This window comes from Ustilaginoidea virens, chromosome 2, assembly GCF_000687475.1.
Source record: "Ustilaginoidea virens chromosome 2, complete sequence".
NCBI classification, from domain to species: Eukaryota; Fungi; Ascomycota; class Sordariomycetes; order Hypocreales; family Clavicipitaceae; genus Ustilaginoidea; species Ustilaginoidea virens.
The window spans coordinates 4336242-4350154 of record NC_057317.1 but is presented as its reverse complement, the minus strand read 5'-3'; the positions used below and the strand labels follow the sequence as shown (position 1 = coordinate 4350154).

The window sequence follows — 13913 nt, the reverse complement described above, 5'->3', positions numbered from 1 at the left end:
AACCCCACTGTCCAAAATTTTGGGCGCGTGTCGGCCTCTCTGTTTGATTTTTCTTTTTGTCTTTTCTCTCTCTCTCTCTCTCTCTCTTTTTTTTTTTTATGGTTTTTTTTCCCTCGAAATCTTGGAGTCTCTGAGCGTAATTCTCCCATGACTGCTTGGCAGTAAAGACGCTGCCTTGTCGAAATGTCCATGATCACAGCTGCGCAATGGGTTCCTCGGGGGTTTGCAGCCCCGTTCCCCCAGAAATACACTCTGGACGAAAGCGAGTTTGAAAGAATAGCCGAGCTAGCGAAGCTCCAACTCGACGATGCCGAAGATGACTTGGAAGCGGCCCGACAGCAGGGACAAGGTTCAGACGAGAAAAACGAAAAGGCGCAAACAGACCAGCCTATGGAAGTGGAGGGTAACGAGCCAAAATCCGAAGTCAGGTTTGTTTCAAACTCGTCCGCTGCAGCCCCCCCCCCCCCTCCCCCCCCCTCAAGCACAACGTACCATTAACCTCGTGTCTCTGTAGATATGACGACGACGACTTGAAAGAATACAATCTAGAACACTACGATGACGACGACGAAGACGAGGCGGCGGCAGGTGGACAGGGAATAGGCATGGGCATGTTTGGAAACCTAAAAGCGCTAGCGTACTACGAGTCCAACAAAGACGACCCTTATGTCACTCTGAAAGACGACGACGACGACGATGACGAGAAGGAAGATTTGCAAATTCTCGCCACGGATAACTTGATTCTCTCTGCCAAGGTGGAGGACGAGCTTGCTCATCTCGAAGTCTACGTGTTTGAGGACGAAGGCGACAATCTTTACGTACATCACGACATCATGTTGCCTGCCATTCCTCTGGCTCTCGAGTGGATTGACATTCCAGTCAACAGCTCTGGCGGCGGCAAGGACGCCAGGGGTAATTTCGTGGCCGTGGGAACCATGGACCCGGACATTGAGATTTGGGACCTAGACACGATTGACTGCATGTACCCAAACGCCATTCTCGGTCAGGGTGCTGCTGGCGCCGAATCCGGAGAAAAGGAGAAGAAGACCAAGACGAAGAAGACAAAGAGCAAAAAGGGCAAAAAGGCCAAGGCCAATGACGCACATCATGTCGATGCGGTCCTCTCGCTGGCCGCCAACAGACAACATCGCAACCTGCTCGCGTCAGCCTCGGCCGACCGGACGATCAAGCTGTGGGATCTCAACACGGCAAAGTGCGCCAAATCCTACTCGCACCACACAGACAAGGTTTGCTCCGTGGCATGGCACAAGACCGAGGCCACCATCCTGCTGAGCGGCAGCTACGATCGCACCGTTGTCGCCGCCGACATGAGAGCGCCCGACGCCAGAGCTCCGCGATGGGGCGTGGAAAGCGACGTGGAAAACGTGCGCTGGGACCCCCACGACGCCAACTACTTCCTCGTGTCTACGGAGAAGGGCTGCGTCCACTACCACGACGTGCGAAACGCTCCGTCGAATCCCTCGGCAACAAAGTCCGTCTGGACGCTGCAAGCCCACGACGAGTCCGTCTCGTCGTTTGACGTCAACCCCATCATCCCGGGGTTCATGGCCACCGGGTCGACGGACAAGACGGTCAAGCTGTGGAACATTCAACCCACGGGCCCTTCCATGGTGGTGTCACGCAACCTGGACGTTGGCAAGGTCTTTGCCACCACCTTTGCGCCGGACGCCGAGGTTGGGTTCCGCTTGGCCGTGGCGGGCAGCAACGGAAACATGCAAGTCTGGGACACGAGCACCAACGCTGCTGTCCGGCAGGTTTTTGCGCAGAGACTGCCAGCTCAAAAGGGAGACGTTGTGGAAGACCGTTTGATCGGTGTAGACGACGACGAGAGCAGCTCGTCGGAAGAAGAGATTGAAGGTGGCGAGGGACAAGATCAGGATGGTGAGTCGATGGATGAGGATTAGAGGGAGCTGTTGAAAAGGTGAAGCAGAAGCAGAAGCAGAAGCAGAAGCAAGCGAGAGGAACGAGCTGGCACGCCACGGAAACCATCCCCCAACTACAGCTACAAAAAGACAGGTGGAATTTTTTTTTTTTTTTTTTTTTTCATTCCAGATATGGGGGGTTGGTATATTTATGACGCGAAGCAATTGACCCATTTGTCTCTTTGCTTCCTTTTCTTGGTTAAATCGACAAAGACAAAGGTGGACATCACCTTGGGGCAAAGCACACGGTGTATCCAAAGTCCATTCCGAAACCGGAAGCTGTCTCGGAGCCCGCATGGCCAGACCCAAGGTAATGATTGAATCAATGCGGCGTAATGCTACGTAATGAAGGGCGCGGATTACGGATAACGCCAGCGCGAATACAGCCGCCTCTTTACGTTCGAAAACAGAGGAAAAGATGATGAAACAAAGGCCTGCCGCTGCCGACGTGGGGGCGGGGGAATGGGGGCGCCTTGGGGTAGGAGCCTGAATGAAGCTTGTGACGAGAGGAAACGCCCCAGGTGCCAGCCATCCCAGAGCAGAGTCATTTTGGGCAGCTGATAGCCTGGCGCGGAGCAGCTGATTGGCCTCGTCGTTCTCTCTCCAGGGTGCTTTGTTAAAGTTGCGCTGCTGGGACCGGACGATACCGTTGACCCAATGTAATTGTGCGTCTGTGGCCTGTTTCGCCCAGGGTTGTCTGTCACACGCAAACTGCCTTGGTTACTCTTCGAGTACGGAGTACCTTCCCCGAGGCATCCAGGGCCAGCGGGTACTTGGGTGCTCAACAGCCCGGCCTGCTCTGCTCGAGGGCCACCGTGGCAGAAGGCTTCATGTTCTGTTTCAATTGACTCGAGTCTGGCAACCAGTGTTGCATTTGGCGCGCCCAGTTTCCTCTCCGGAACAGGTCAGGAGTCGGGGATACAGAACGCAAGCAAGGCTGCTTTAGGGGAAAGCTCCTGGCGACATCCGGCGGGGGTAGTCAGAACAAGACAAAGAGACAAGGGCCGGACGAGTCCCATGCGGTCGCGGAGTCTGGGAGCACTGGTCAGCAGGTACTCCGTGAGTCCAATGTTGGTGGAAAGAAACAAAGCCGGGTATCCGTAGTCCCGACACGTACTCCGTAGTCTCGACTCGCAGTCCCGCATCGACGGCACTCGAAGGCTGAAGCGAGGGAGGGGAGGGGGAAACAAGCAGAAACGCCCAGGCGAAGGAAGGGGGGGCGGGATGAGGAGGGCGAGGGCGAGACGGCGCCACGCTTGTGCAAGTGGCAGCCAGTTACCATCAGTTGCCACCAACAAGTCACCACCGCCACTTGAGTTTCGGCTTTGAGAATCTGAAACTTGCGCCATCGCTGAGGGATCGGCATCAGTCTCTAGTCTCATGTGGTTCATGGTCCATGGACCATGGACCAGCTTGGTTTGTTTCAAGTTTTCGCCCTCGCACACTGTGGCCGGGCAAAGCTGCAAGCTTGACAACGGCGCGGCTGTCCATGGGCCTAATTGCTTGATCAAAGCCTAATTCCAGTTTGCGAGGAATGAGTTGCAGCCAGTTGCAACTAGCTGCCGGGAGTCCGAGTCGTCGTGGACAGACCATGTCGTCGCCGGGTCGGAGAGAAAGGCTTGTTTTGATGGAGAGTGCGGCTCGGGAACACTGGAAGCAGACGTGCAAGCGCTGAAGCGGACCGGGTACGATACGATGCCACGCGGCTAACACGTACTGTACCTACGCCTGGTGGATCGTCTGTCTGATTCGCGATGAAGCCTCATAACCCTGGGCAGTTGGGCGCGTCGCGGCAGAAGGGAGGACTTACCGCCGAGAGCTCAAGCAGAGGGCGGCAATGCAGGAACAGCCACGTCAGGGCTGCATGGGACCATGAGTTTGTTTTTGTTGGCCCCAGCGGTCCTTTGGTTGCAAGTTCCCTTGGTGACTCGGTCCTCGCGCCCTTGAGAAACATGAGTTGTGTTGTCAAGGCCACATCCCTGCAGAGGCCGAAAAAGCTGGGGGATTGATTGGTAAGATGCGACGTAGAGTCCTCAGAGGCTTGGCCCACCGTTGTTGACCCGATGGGTTTCAAAACACATCATTGATCTATCTGGCGCCTGGTGGAGTCGGCATCTCATCTGCATCTGAAAGAAGCTCTCTCTCTCTCTGCTTAGTCGAAGCGACGAGCAGAGTGAGCGACGAGCGACGAGCGACGAGCGGGTGAACTTGGGAAAGCCATGGCTGGAGCCTGGGACCACGAAAAAGCAATGATGGAGCCCAGTGCCCACACAGTGTCACACACTCGCACTCGCACTCAGCCGGGAAGGCGATGTCCAGTGCTGCTGCTGGCTCATGCCGCTGCTGGCTCATGCCGCTGCTGGCTCATGCCCAGTTCAAAATGTCCAGGAGCAGCCGAGAAGGAACAAAGGTGAAGAAGGGGGGTGGGGACCTGCGGACCCCACAAAGGCTCCTCTTGGGCTCCTCTGTGGGCTCCTCTGCGGGCTCATCCCCAAGACTCCCCGGCCACTGGACGCTCTTTGGGCCAGGGGGCTGGTGGGACCGGTGGGACCGGTGGAACAGCCGGGTGGGTCATCGGACGGGACGAAGTCAAACGTCTCATCCTTGTCATCCTATTTGCCTTGCCTCTCCCTCATCTCATCCCATCCGTTGAACTTATCCACGGGTGGGGCCCAAGTCGACTGAGATTTCTTTCCCTCCTCGTCCTCGTCCTCGTCCTCGTTGTCGACTCGATTCAAGTTCAGTTCAAATTCTTTCCTTTCCGCGTCCGGTCACGTCAGTAATCTCTCACGCTGCGGCGCGATAGATTCCAGATTCTACAGTCCTTTCGCCATCCCAACCCGTTCCTTTCACAAACATTCCCCCCCTCGTTGATTCCTGGGGCTCTTCTTCTCTTTTCTCTTTTTTTTTTTTTTTTTTTTCTTTTTGCAACTCACTTGTTGTCTCTCCTTCCTGCAACATTAAGCTTTGGCTGAAACCCAAGACCCAAGACCCAAGACTTGAACAGAAAACCAAACTTGACAATTTGCGCTAACACGCACCAGCCAGCAAACCGACGTTGACCGTTCATTTTATTTTATTTTATTTTTCGCTCCGGCCAGCCGCCAGGTTCTCGAAAAAAAAAAAAAAAGGAACTCTGCAAAATACCTCGCGCTTTTCAACTCCTTTATTCGCGCACCACTTACTCCGTACAACTGGGACTGGATTCCAGTGCGGGCATCGCTTTTTTTTCTGACATTGGCAACGCGGCACTTTTGCCTCGTCTTGCCGTTTTCGTGGCTTCTGTTTTGTCAATCGGCTTCCGTCTTGACAAGCAAGTCGTCCGTCGTCCCTTTTTTGTTCTCCGCCGTGTCGGCCCTTGAAAAGTCAGCTGCACCGCACAGTCACAGTGTCCCCAAGGTCTGCGCATCCTCACCGTCAGCAGGGCTCAGGACGGTACGTAAAACCGCATCACGATGGACCCCAGAATTGTGCTCATGACCTCTACACAGGAAGCCCTCAGCCTATCTGGCCTGGATTGATTGCATCGCGAGTTCTGGGGCATTCTGCGAACTTCTGTCACTTGTGCTACCCCCAGCAGCAGCAGCAGCGGCAGCAGCACCGCACCATCACTGGGCACCTTCCCATTTCGAGCGTGACCAGACGCCATCCCGACAGACGTCACCCCCACAAAGCTCAAACACCCCATACCCCGAGTCTCCCGTCTAGGCAGTTGAGCATTCCCATCTCGCCAAGCTCCTCGGCACCTGCGCGCTTGACCAGACTTTCGGCCAAGGCATCCCCGCACCAGGTGTTGCCTTTCTTCTTCTTCTTCTTCTTTTTGTGTCCGCATCCGCAAGCCAGGGTCATAAAATAAGCTCTTGCGCCTCGTTGCAAGCTGCAAACTCCACCTTGACCACCTTGACTGCCTGCCGCCGACACACACTTCTAGCAACATGTCGCTGTCCCGTGCCTTCACGACTCGCCGACTGCGACAAGGCAGCGACCTCGGCGACAGCATCAAGATGCCTCAACGCAGCAACACCGTCACCAGGCCGGTGCCGCCCAACATCCGCGACATCATCTCGGCTCCCGTGCAGCTCATACACACGACCAACATGCTGTCCTACAATGCGCCCGACATCCCTCGCGCGGCTCGCAGCAACTCCAGAAAGAGCAGCAATTCTGGCTCGGATGCCGATTCACAAACCACTGCGGATACCACGCCGCCCACCAGTCCCGACGTCTCTTCACCGCAGCCGAATCACCTGTCGTGCTACTTCAAGACTGGTGCATCTCCCTTGACAGCATTGATGAGCGACGCGGAACCGCCCGCCATTCCGAAGCGCTCCCCGTCTCACACCAAGAAGAATTCGTACGAGGCCATCGCTCACCAGCGGTCCGTTTCTCGTAAATCCCGCGAGTCTGATCGGTCCATGTCCATCAGAAGCGGTCTAGCCTTCTCTCGCTCACCATCGACGACGTCAACGAGAGCTTCATCAGTCTCGCACGCCTCAGTATCTTGCTCGCGGAAGCAAGTCGCCACGCCACCGCCTCCTTGCCAAGAGCCGTCTCCGGCAGCGTTTTCGCCGGTGCAGCCCAGCAAGGACACGCATCCCTTTGGACAAGAGTTGGCGCAGGTCACGGAGCTCGCTGAAGAGTACGTCAACAGCAGCCGCCTATGCGTAATCGACGAAGAGCAGCAGTACCTCACCAGCCGCGGCCTTTGCAAATTCAGCCCAAGCGACTACATGAGCGCCATTCAAGATGTAGCCGGCACTTTTTTTCCCGAACGAATTCACGCCACGTCTACCACCCCTCTTTGGATTTAAAGAGGCGGGTTGCAGTAAATGAAACGACGACGCGCATGCCATGTCTGATGAGTCAAACTTCTTTTCGCCGTATATACTTGTTCAAGGCACCATTTCTTTATTGAGTAACAACTGAGCGGAACTGGCTGGTACGCTTCGCTTTACAAACCCTACCCTGGCGCACATTTTCCTTTGTTGGCTTTTGAGTGGTGGGAAATCTGGAAATGATCTTTGTTCACAAACCGCCGTCGGGGGGGGGAAGGGGGGGGAATGGGGGGAACTGGCCTTTTTAGGAAACAGTAATTTTACTCGGCAGACGGCATTTACCAACAGAACACACAAGAGATTGGAGCATGGTTGATGATTTGTGACTGTTGCACGACGAAGCAAGTCGTCAGTCTGAAAGGTGGCCAGTACATAGTGCTCAACGCTGGGCTTCTTTTTTTTTTTTTCATCCTTTCCTTGCCCGTTTATTTCCGGCAAATGTGCACACTCACTTTGAAGAGAATGAAGGCTGGGGTTTGCTCCGTTTCCGGCCCTCGTTTGTGTTTTGGCCCCAGGTATGACTTGTAAGACAGTCGCGGCAGACTGCAACCATGAAACGTGCATGGCCAGCGCCCAGAGCCACCGGAATTGAAAACGCCCGAGCATCATCATCACGCCTGGGACGCTGTGCCGGCGTACGACAGACTACATGGCGCATACAGTACTGCAGACTCGGAGCAGCTCACCCGGAATGTAATGACAGCACATTCATTCCCTTGACCGGACCGCTGCATGTCCCCCACCCACGACACGATGCGCCCGATACTGCTGCTGAACTGTTGCCGTGCTAGCTAATGCCGTTGGTAGCTGATGCCGTGACCCAACCAACGATTCTTGCTTTCCTGCAAGTGAGACCTGCTTAGAGCCAGCGCCCCCCCCCAGCCATCGGTGAATGAGCCCTCTGCCCACCTCTGGCCACGGATCAATGTCTCGTGTCATCTGCAACCTCTTTCCCCTGACGGTTGGCGTGTCTCTGGTGCCGGAGATGTCTCCATCGGGACATGGACGGCGGCGGTGCATGGTACGCGCATGGCTGGTGGACTTTGTCGACGGCGACACGGGCAGCTTTGCCTGCTTGGCCTCGGACAAGCTCTTGAACGGGCAAGGAAAGAGGCGGACAGCATCCGTGGGGTATTCCTGGGGTATCTTTGGAGGAGCGGAACGGAACGGACGCCCAGTTTCCAAGCCAAACAGACCCGCCCGTGCAAAACGGTTGTACGGGACCTGGACCAAGGTTCCCATTGTTAGAAAGCTTGTCCTTGGAGGAGTTGTAAAAAAAAAAAAAAAAAAAAAAACAAAGCCCAGGACTGGTTACACAGCGAGTTCCCCCAGGACGGCCAAATTGCTTCAACTCCGAACGCGCCATAGCCATGTGTTTTATAAAAGTACAAGACAGCAGCATAAAGAGAACAGACACACCACAAAAAAAAAGGGAAAAAAAAAAGGGAAAAACCCCCCCTATCCATCGTCGTCACCTGCCGCCCAGGGGCTCGGCCGTCTTGACCAGCTCGCTTATGGTGACGACCCTGAACCCCCGCTGCTTCAGCTCCGGCAGCACGACCTGCAGCATCGGGACGGTCCACTCCCTCCTGTCGTGGCAGATGATGATGGCGCCCGGGTGCACCATGCTGAGGATGTGCTCGGCGTTGCGCAGCGGGTAGGGGATCTGCGGGTCGTGCGGGTAGACGCTGCCCAGGGCGATGCGGTAGCCGCGGCGGCCCAGGACGTCGCGCATGCGGTAGTTGAAGAAGCCCGACCCCGGGCGGTAGTAGTTGTTGGGCAGGACGGCGCGCTCGGCCGCGTACGCGCGGACCAGGGCGTCGCGCACCTCGCCGGCCTCGCGGGCGAGCTGCTCCGGGCCCAGGCGGCTGGCGGGCTCGTCGCGCATGCCGTGGTTGGCCAGCTCGTGGCCCTCGCGCACCAGCCGGCGCAGCGTGTCCTCGCGCCCGGGGACCTGGGCCCCGATGACGAAGAAGGTGGCGCGCGCGCCCGACGCCCGCAGCACGTCCATGATGGCGCCCGTGTGGGCGGACGGCGCGTCGTCGAGCGACAGCGCCACCAGCTTGTCCTGGGTGGCGACCTCGAACAGCACGTCGGGGTACTTGTGCCGCAGGTAGCCGATGAGCGCGCGGGGCGGCTTGTACACGACGTAGACGAGGTAGAGGGGGAGGAGGACGAGGAGGAGCAGCGCGGCGGCGGCGGCGAGCACCGCCAGCGTGCTGATGCGGTTGCGGCGGGCCTGGCGCCGCAGCTTGGTCGGCAGGCGGAAGAGGGCGAGGCGCGGCATCAGGGCATGGGCGTCGTTTCGGGTGATGGCGGTGACGGTGGTGATGATGACGAAGGGGGGGGAAAGGGGGGGGGGAAGCAGCGCGCCTGGGGATGGCAGAAAAGGGTCGGTGGGTGGGCGGCGGCGGCGGCGGCGGCAGCGTTTGTATGTTTTGTATCAGGCTGGGAGCATGGTGGGAGGTGTCCCGCGGCGCCAGGTAGAGGTTGCAAACGATGCTCCTTTGCTCCGTCTTTGTTGTAAATTCAGAAGGAAATGGGGAAAACGCAAAAGGCGACGACGCGGCTGTTGCGTCTCGGCAAATTGAAGCTAAACCCCCTTCACCGCCCCTGGAAAGAAGCCTCCTTTTGGTCTGGCACAAGGCGCATAAGGCGCATAAGGAGCTGCCAAGAACGGCGGCGTCTGATTGGCGGCACGGCAGGCAGATGCAGGGGATTAGCGCCTGGTGGGTGGGTCCGCAGCACGGGCCAGCTGTGAGTATGTACTCCGTACCATCCATCAATTTGATGCGTTTGTTCTTTCTGCATGCCCAAGCAGCAAAAAGTCAAAAAGTCAAAAAGTCAAAAAAAAAAAAAAAAAAAAAAAAAAAAAAAAAAAAGAGGGACAAAGACAGAGACAGAGACAGAGACAGCAAGAGACACAAGGAGAAAACAAAAAGGGGAACCCCCCCCCCCTCACAAAAGCCCCCTCACAAAAGCCCCCGCAGCGCCTGCTCCATGTCGCTCTTCAGGTCCTCGAAGCCCTCCACCCCGACGCTCACCCGCAGCAGCCTCTGGTCCACGTGAGGATCCGACATGGCCCTCCACTCGATCAGGCTCTCGACCCCCCCCAGGCTCGTGGCGTGGTGGAACAGCCTCAGCCTGCTGGGCAGCCGCCTGGCCACGTCCGCGTCCCTCATGACCATGGCAAACACCGGCCCGTACCCCGCCGGCATCTGCTCGCGCAGCCAGCTGCCCTCCTGGCCCGCCTCGGGCTGCAGGCTGGCGTGGTGAAGCCGGAGGACGAGCCGGCCGGCCGCCGACGACGACGACGACGACGACGACGACGACGACGACGACGGGTCGTCCATCTCGCCGCGCAGCCAGGCGACCAGCGCTTCGGCCGTCCGGCTCTGCCGCGTCACGCGCAGCTCCAGCGTCCGCAGGGACCGGAGCCCCAGCCAGCCCTCCATGCTGCCCAGCACGGAGCCCAGGACGACGCGCTCCTGCCGGAGGTCCCGCTCCCACGCGCGCCGCCCCGGCCGCACGGTCAGCACGCCGCACAGCATGTCGGAGTGGCCCCCGATGTACTTTGTGCCGCTGTGCATGACCACGTCGGCCCCGAGCGCCAGGGGGTCCTGCAGCGGCGGCGGAGCAAACGTGGCGTCGACCGTCAGGTACGCGCCGGCCCTGCGCGCCACGTCGGCGTAGTGCCGGAGGTTGCGCGCCTCGCCCGTCGGGTTGAGCGGCGTCTCGACGTGGACGACGTCGCCGGGGCCCAGCTCGGCCGGGTCGCAGTCCAGCGGCAGCTTGCGCAGGCCCGTGAGCCGGGACACCACCTCGATGACGCCGTGGCACCCGTGGTAGCCCTCGCCGATGGCAATGCGCCGCGGGTTGAGCCGGACCAGCATGGCGTGGAAGGCCGCCAAGCCCGAGGCATACGTCAGCGACGGGCCGCCCAGGATGCTCGTGAGCACGGCCTCGAGGCGAGTCGTGTTGGGGCTGGAGTCCCGCGAGTAGACGTGCGAGTCGTTGGGTGCGTTGGGCTAGATATACGTTTGACGGCCAGAGTCAGCGACGGCCAGAAACGCATGTACATGTAACAGTTTACGTTGGAAACCACCCCTCTTCCCCCTGCAGGGGCATTGTGGTGTTGCCTGCCCGCCCACGGCTCTCTTTCTTCGATATTTCCGTCTGCACAACTGCATCGCCTTCTGGGCACTCACATCAGTATTGCTCCAGTCGGCCAGCTGGCTCGCGTCTGCGCAGTGCTTCAAGTCGTCGGGGTCATCGCTGTATCGAAACGTGGTGCTCACGTGCATGGCGGGCGCCACTGCCCTGTGCACGGAGATGAAGTCATCCGCGTGGACGGTCCGCGTGGAGAGCGTCAAACCGGCCAGTTCAGGCGTCGGTGCTTGATGCGTTGCCATGGCTCTCTTGTCGCTCGTCGGGATCCAGATGCTGATGCCGATAATCGGAGAGACGGCGGGGTTCCCTGTCTCCGGTACGGAACAGCGGGGTAAAGGTGGTTGTTGTTGGCAAGCTCGGGATGTGCTCAAGAGGCGAGGCGAGGCGAGGCGAGTCCAGGTAGGTAGGTGACTTTACTTTTTTCTGCTCCGAAACCGAAACCGAAACCGAAGCCGAAACCGAAGCTGGCGGACTGCCGTTGAATTGAAAGCGATGGAATGGCTGATGTCGTTTTGTTTTTGGCATCGACAAACGTGGCCGTATATGGCTGGCTGGCTGGGGTCTCGTTGTCCTTGAGAGTCAGTTCAGTCGGCTAGGTCGTTTCTGGGAACCGCTGCACCTCTGGCGGAGCCGGCAGTGCCCGAGTGCAGTGTACTTGAACTAACCTGATGCAAACCCTCGACCCTTCTTAGAATCAATCTCATGTGTGGCCCGGTCTGGTCTGGTGTCCACTGCTACTGTCCACAGCTATGTAGGCCGTCGTCCGTCTGGTGCTTCGCTCGGGCAGCGGCGCTCCCAACAGTCAAACAAACAAACATTATGTCGTCTGCCGGGAGTCAGGCCTTGGTCCCGTCCACCAGCCTGTACGGATATCCAATGGTTCAAGAGGAAACAGTCAGTCGAGTGCAAGGCTGATAATCGCAATGGTTATTGGCGTTGCAACATGTGCAAGCGCATTCCCTTCCGTGCAAGATATAACAGGTACAAATATGTGCATAATACAAACCTTGTGTCGCCGCCCAGGACCCCGTTGATCACATGACAACAGGACAACCTCCCACACGACTGACACGAGCTTTGAAACGGCAAAGCTACCATGACACCATGACACCATGACACCATGACCACCATGACCATCATGGCATCAGCGAGCGTACTTGTGATACCCCCCAACAACGCCATGTTCAACGCAGAGCACCCAAACTCCTGTAACCCAAGCACACCGACAAGGCTCCCCTGCTTGGCTACCCACTCTAGTACCCAGACCAAGTTCAATGGTGAATCAATGCTGAAAAGGGAGCGGGTTCGTCATCAAGGCAATCAAGCATTCATTGTCTGGGTTGGCCTCTTCAGGCCTCTTTGGGCCGGTTCATCGGGTTGAGCTCGGCACCTTGTCCACTATGACCTCTCTTGCGCCCGGGCATCAAAAACCGGGAGACGGTTGGTTGGCCAGACGCGTCTTGCGACTCTGTCAACTTGGCAAAAAACCCACGCTTCCGCGCCTGTTGCTTCTGGTCATCCAGGCCGATATCCTCAAACCCTTCATCGGCGGGTGGCGGTTGGCGCTGGAATGGGCCATTCATGGCTGTCCTCGGCAGGCGAGGAAATCGAGACGAGTCTGCACTGCGGCGTCCGAAATCGCCATGAGAAACAACGGGGGATCGTGCAGTAATGTCCTGGCGTATCACGGCAACCATGTATTAGCCAAGGCGTCGTTGTGAAGCCCTCCCCCCTCCCCGGGCCGTGCTCCGGGCCGTGCCATCGCTTCAAAATACGTACGAATGATCTTCTGTAAGAGTCAAATGATTCGCGGGATATGGGAAAATGCTCAATGTCGCCAAAGCTGCTTCGGGTGTCTGTTGACTCTCTCGAGGACAGATACTTCCGCGGCCAGTGACCCTTGTTCTCTGTAGGTGACGGCTATCAAGGGGGATATGCCGCCATCAGCCAAGACGCCCACCGTTTTTTTTTTTTTACCATTTCAACTTTTCAAGTGGGAAAAGAGCACTCGGGCACAACTTACCGGGAGATACACGCCGCTGTCATTGACAACTGTGGACCAAAATACGCCAAAGGTCAGCCAGATGGTTGTGCGATGGAAAGCAACGAAGCCAAGCGTGGGCCGGCCCCCGCATGTTTGCATGTTCCGCATGTTTGACCGTCACCGGGAGTTGTGGTGAGTTGGTAACGTATAGGGAGTCCAGGCACTCGACACCTCGTGGCTGCAAGGCGGGTGTGGCGGCAGAGGATGAAAGTCACGCACCACTCATCTTATATTCCCCAGGGTCTTGGCTTTTGATGCTGCGACGGCTCCGAGCCGAGGAAGCCTTGGACCCGACGGTATCGACTCGCTCAAAGCCCGGATGCGAGGCCTCCTGGTCGGATTGCAAATGCAAATGGTCATGGCGTGCAGCGAGCCCGGAGCGTCGCGCAAAAGGGTTTCGAATGGGCATTGCGGCGGGGATGGGATGGAATGCGATGATGGTAATGGGTATGGGGATGGGCGAGCGCGAACCAGAACCCGAACCAGAACCAGAACCAGAACCGGCGGTTGCCCCAGGCTGGAAAATAACCGAACTCGGATTCTCGAATGCTGCTCGGGTAGGGGAATGCCAGGTGATGCTCTGCAACAAGAATACACGGGCCAAGCGTAGGCTATACACAAGAGGAAACAGGGAACAGTGACATTCTGTGACGATATGTGGCAAGGGCGGCGACTTCGCGAGACGACGGGACGGGCAGCGGAGTTTTATCAAGACAAGACATGGAGCATTGAGGGCCACGGGATAGGGCGAGGCGACAACATGCTAGCGGAAGAGGCGACAACCGCTGCACACATATGCACAGTCCAGACGCTAGACGGGGGCGTCCGAAGACCTGGGATTCGGGGACCCTAGGGGGGACGGAAGTGACCTGACCAGACGGGAGCAGTTTGACAGTTGACTCGACGCCATGTACATATGTA

General features: G+C 57.8%; 7 protein-coding genes across 7 annotated transcripts; 2 read left to right on the top strand and 5 right to left on the bottom strand.

Moving 5' to 3' along the window:
- Positions 1-183: 183 nt before the first annotated feature.
- On the top strand, positions 184-1925 carry UV8b_02958 (uncharacterized protein; the record flags this gene model as incomplete). Its single annotated transcript, XM_043140456.1, has 2 exons — positions 184-428; positions 515-1925. 2 exons carry the CDS (start codon positions 184-186, stop codon positions 1923-1925), a joined length of 1656 nt encoding a protein of 551 aa, XP_042996390.1.
- Positions 1926-2848: 923 nt separating this feature from the next.
- UV8b_02957 (uncharacterized protein) lies at positions 2849-3292 on the bottom strand (the record flags this gene model as incomplete). The annotated part of the gene is made up of 1 exon (XM_043140455.1): positions 2849-3292. One exon carries the CDS (start codon positions 3290-3292, stop codon positions 2849-2851), a length of 444 nt encoding a protein of 147 aa, XP_042996389.1.
- Positions 3293-5878: 2586 nt separating this feature from the next.
- UV8b_02956 (uncharacterized protein) lies at positions 5879-6754 on the top strand (the record flags this gene model as incomplete). The annotated part of the gene is made up of 1 exon (XM_043140454.1): positions 5879-6754. One exon carries the CDS (start codon positions 5879-5881, stop codon positions 6752-6754), a length of 876 nt encoding a protein of 291 aa, XP_042996388.1.
- Positions 6755-7486: 732 nt separating this feature from the next.
- UV8b_02955 (uncharacterized protein) lies at positions 7487-8020 on the bottom strand (the record flags this gene model as incomplete). Its single annotated transcript, XM_043140453.1, has 1 exon — positions 7487-8020. The coding sequence occupies one exon, from the start codon at positions 8018-8020 to the stop codon at positions 7487-7489; it is 534 nt and encodes a 177-aa protein (XP_042996387.1).
- A 229-nt stretch (positions 8021-8249) lies between these two features.
- UV8b_02954 (uncharacterized protein) lies at positions 8250-9065 on the bottom strand (the record flags this gene model as incomplete). The annotated part of the gene is made up of 1 exon (XM_043140452.1): positions 8250-9065. One exon carries the CDS (start codon positions 9063-9065, stop codon positions 8250-8252), a length of 816 nt encoding a protein of 271 aa, XP_042996386.1.
- Positions 9066-9750: 685 nt separating this feature from the next.
- On the bottom strand, positions 9751-11190 carry UV8b_02953 (uncharacterized protein; the record flags this gene model as incomplete). Its single annotated transcript, XM_043140451.1, has 2 exons — positions 9751-10806; positions 10987-11190. 2 exons carry the CDS (start codon positions 11188-11190, stop codon positions 9751-9753), a joined length of 1260 nt encoding a protein of 419 aa, XP_042996385.1.
- Positions 11191-12297: 1107 nt separating this feature from the next.
- On the bottom strand, positions 12298-13401 carry UV8b_02952 (uncharacterized protein; the record flags this gene model as incomplete). The annotated part of the gene is made up of 4 exons (XM_043140450.1): positions 12298-12624; positions 12728-12868; positions 12972-13000; positions 13212-13401. 4 exons carry the CDS (start codon positions 13399-13401, stop codon positions 12298-12300), a joined length of 687 nt encoding a protein of 228 aa, XP_042996384.1.
- Between the last annotated feature and the right edge of the window lie 512 nt (positions 13402-13913).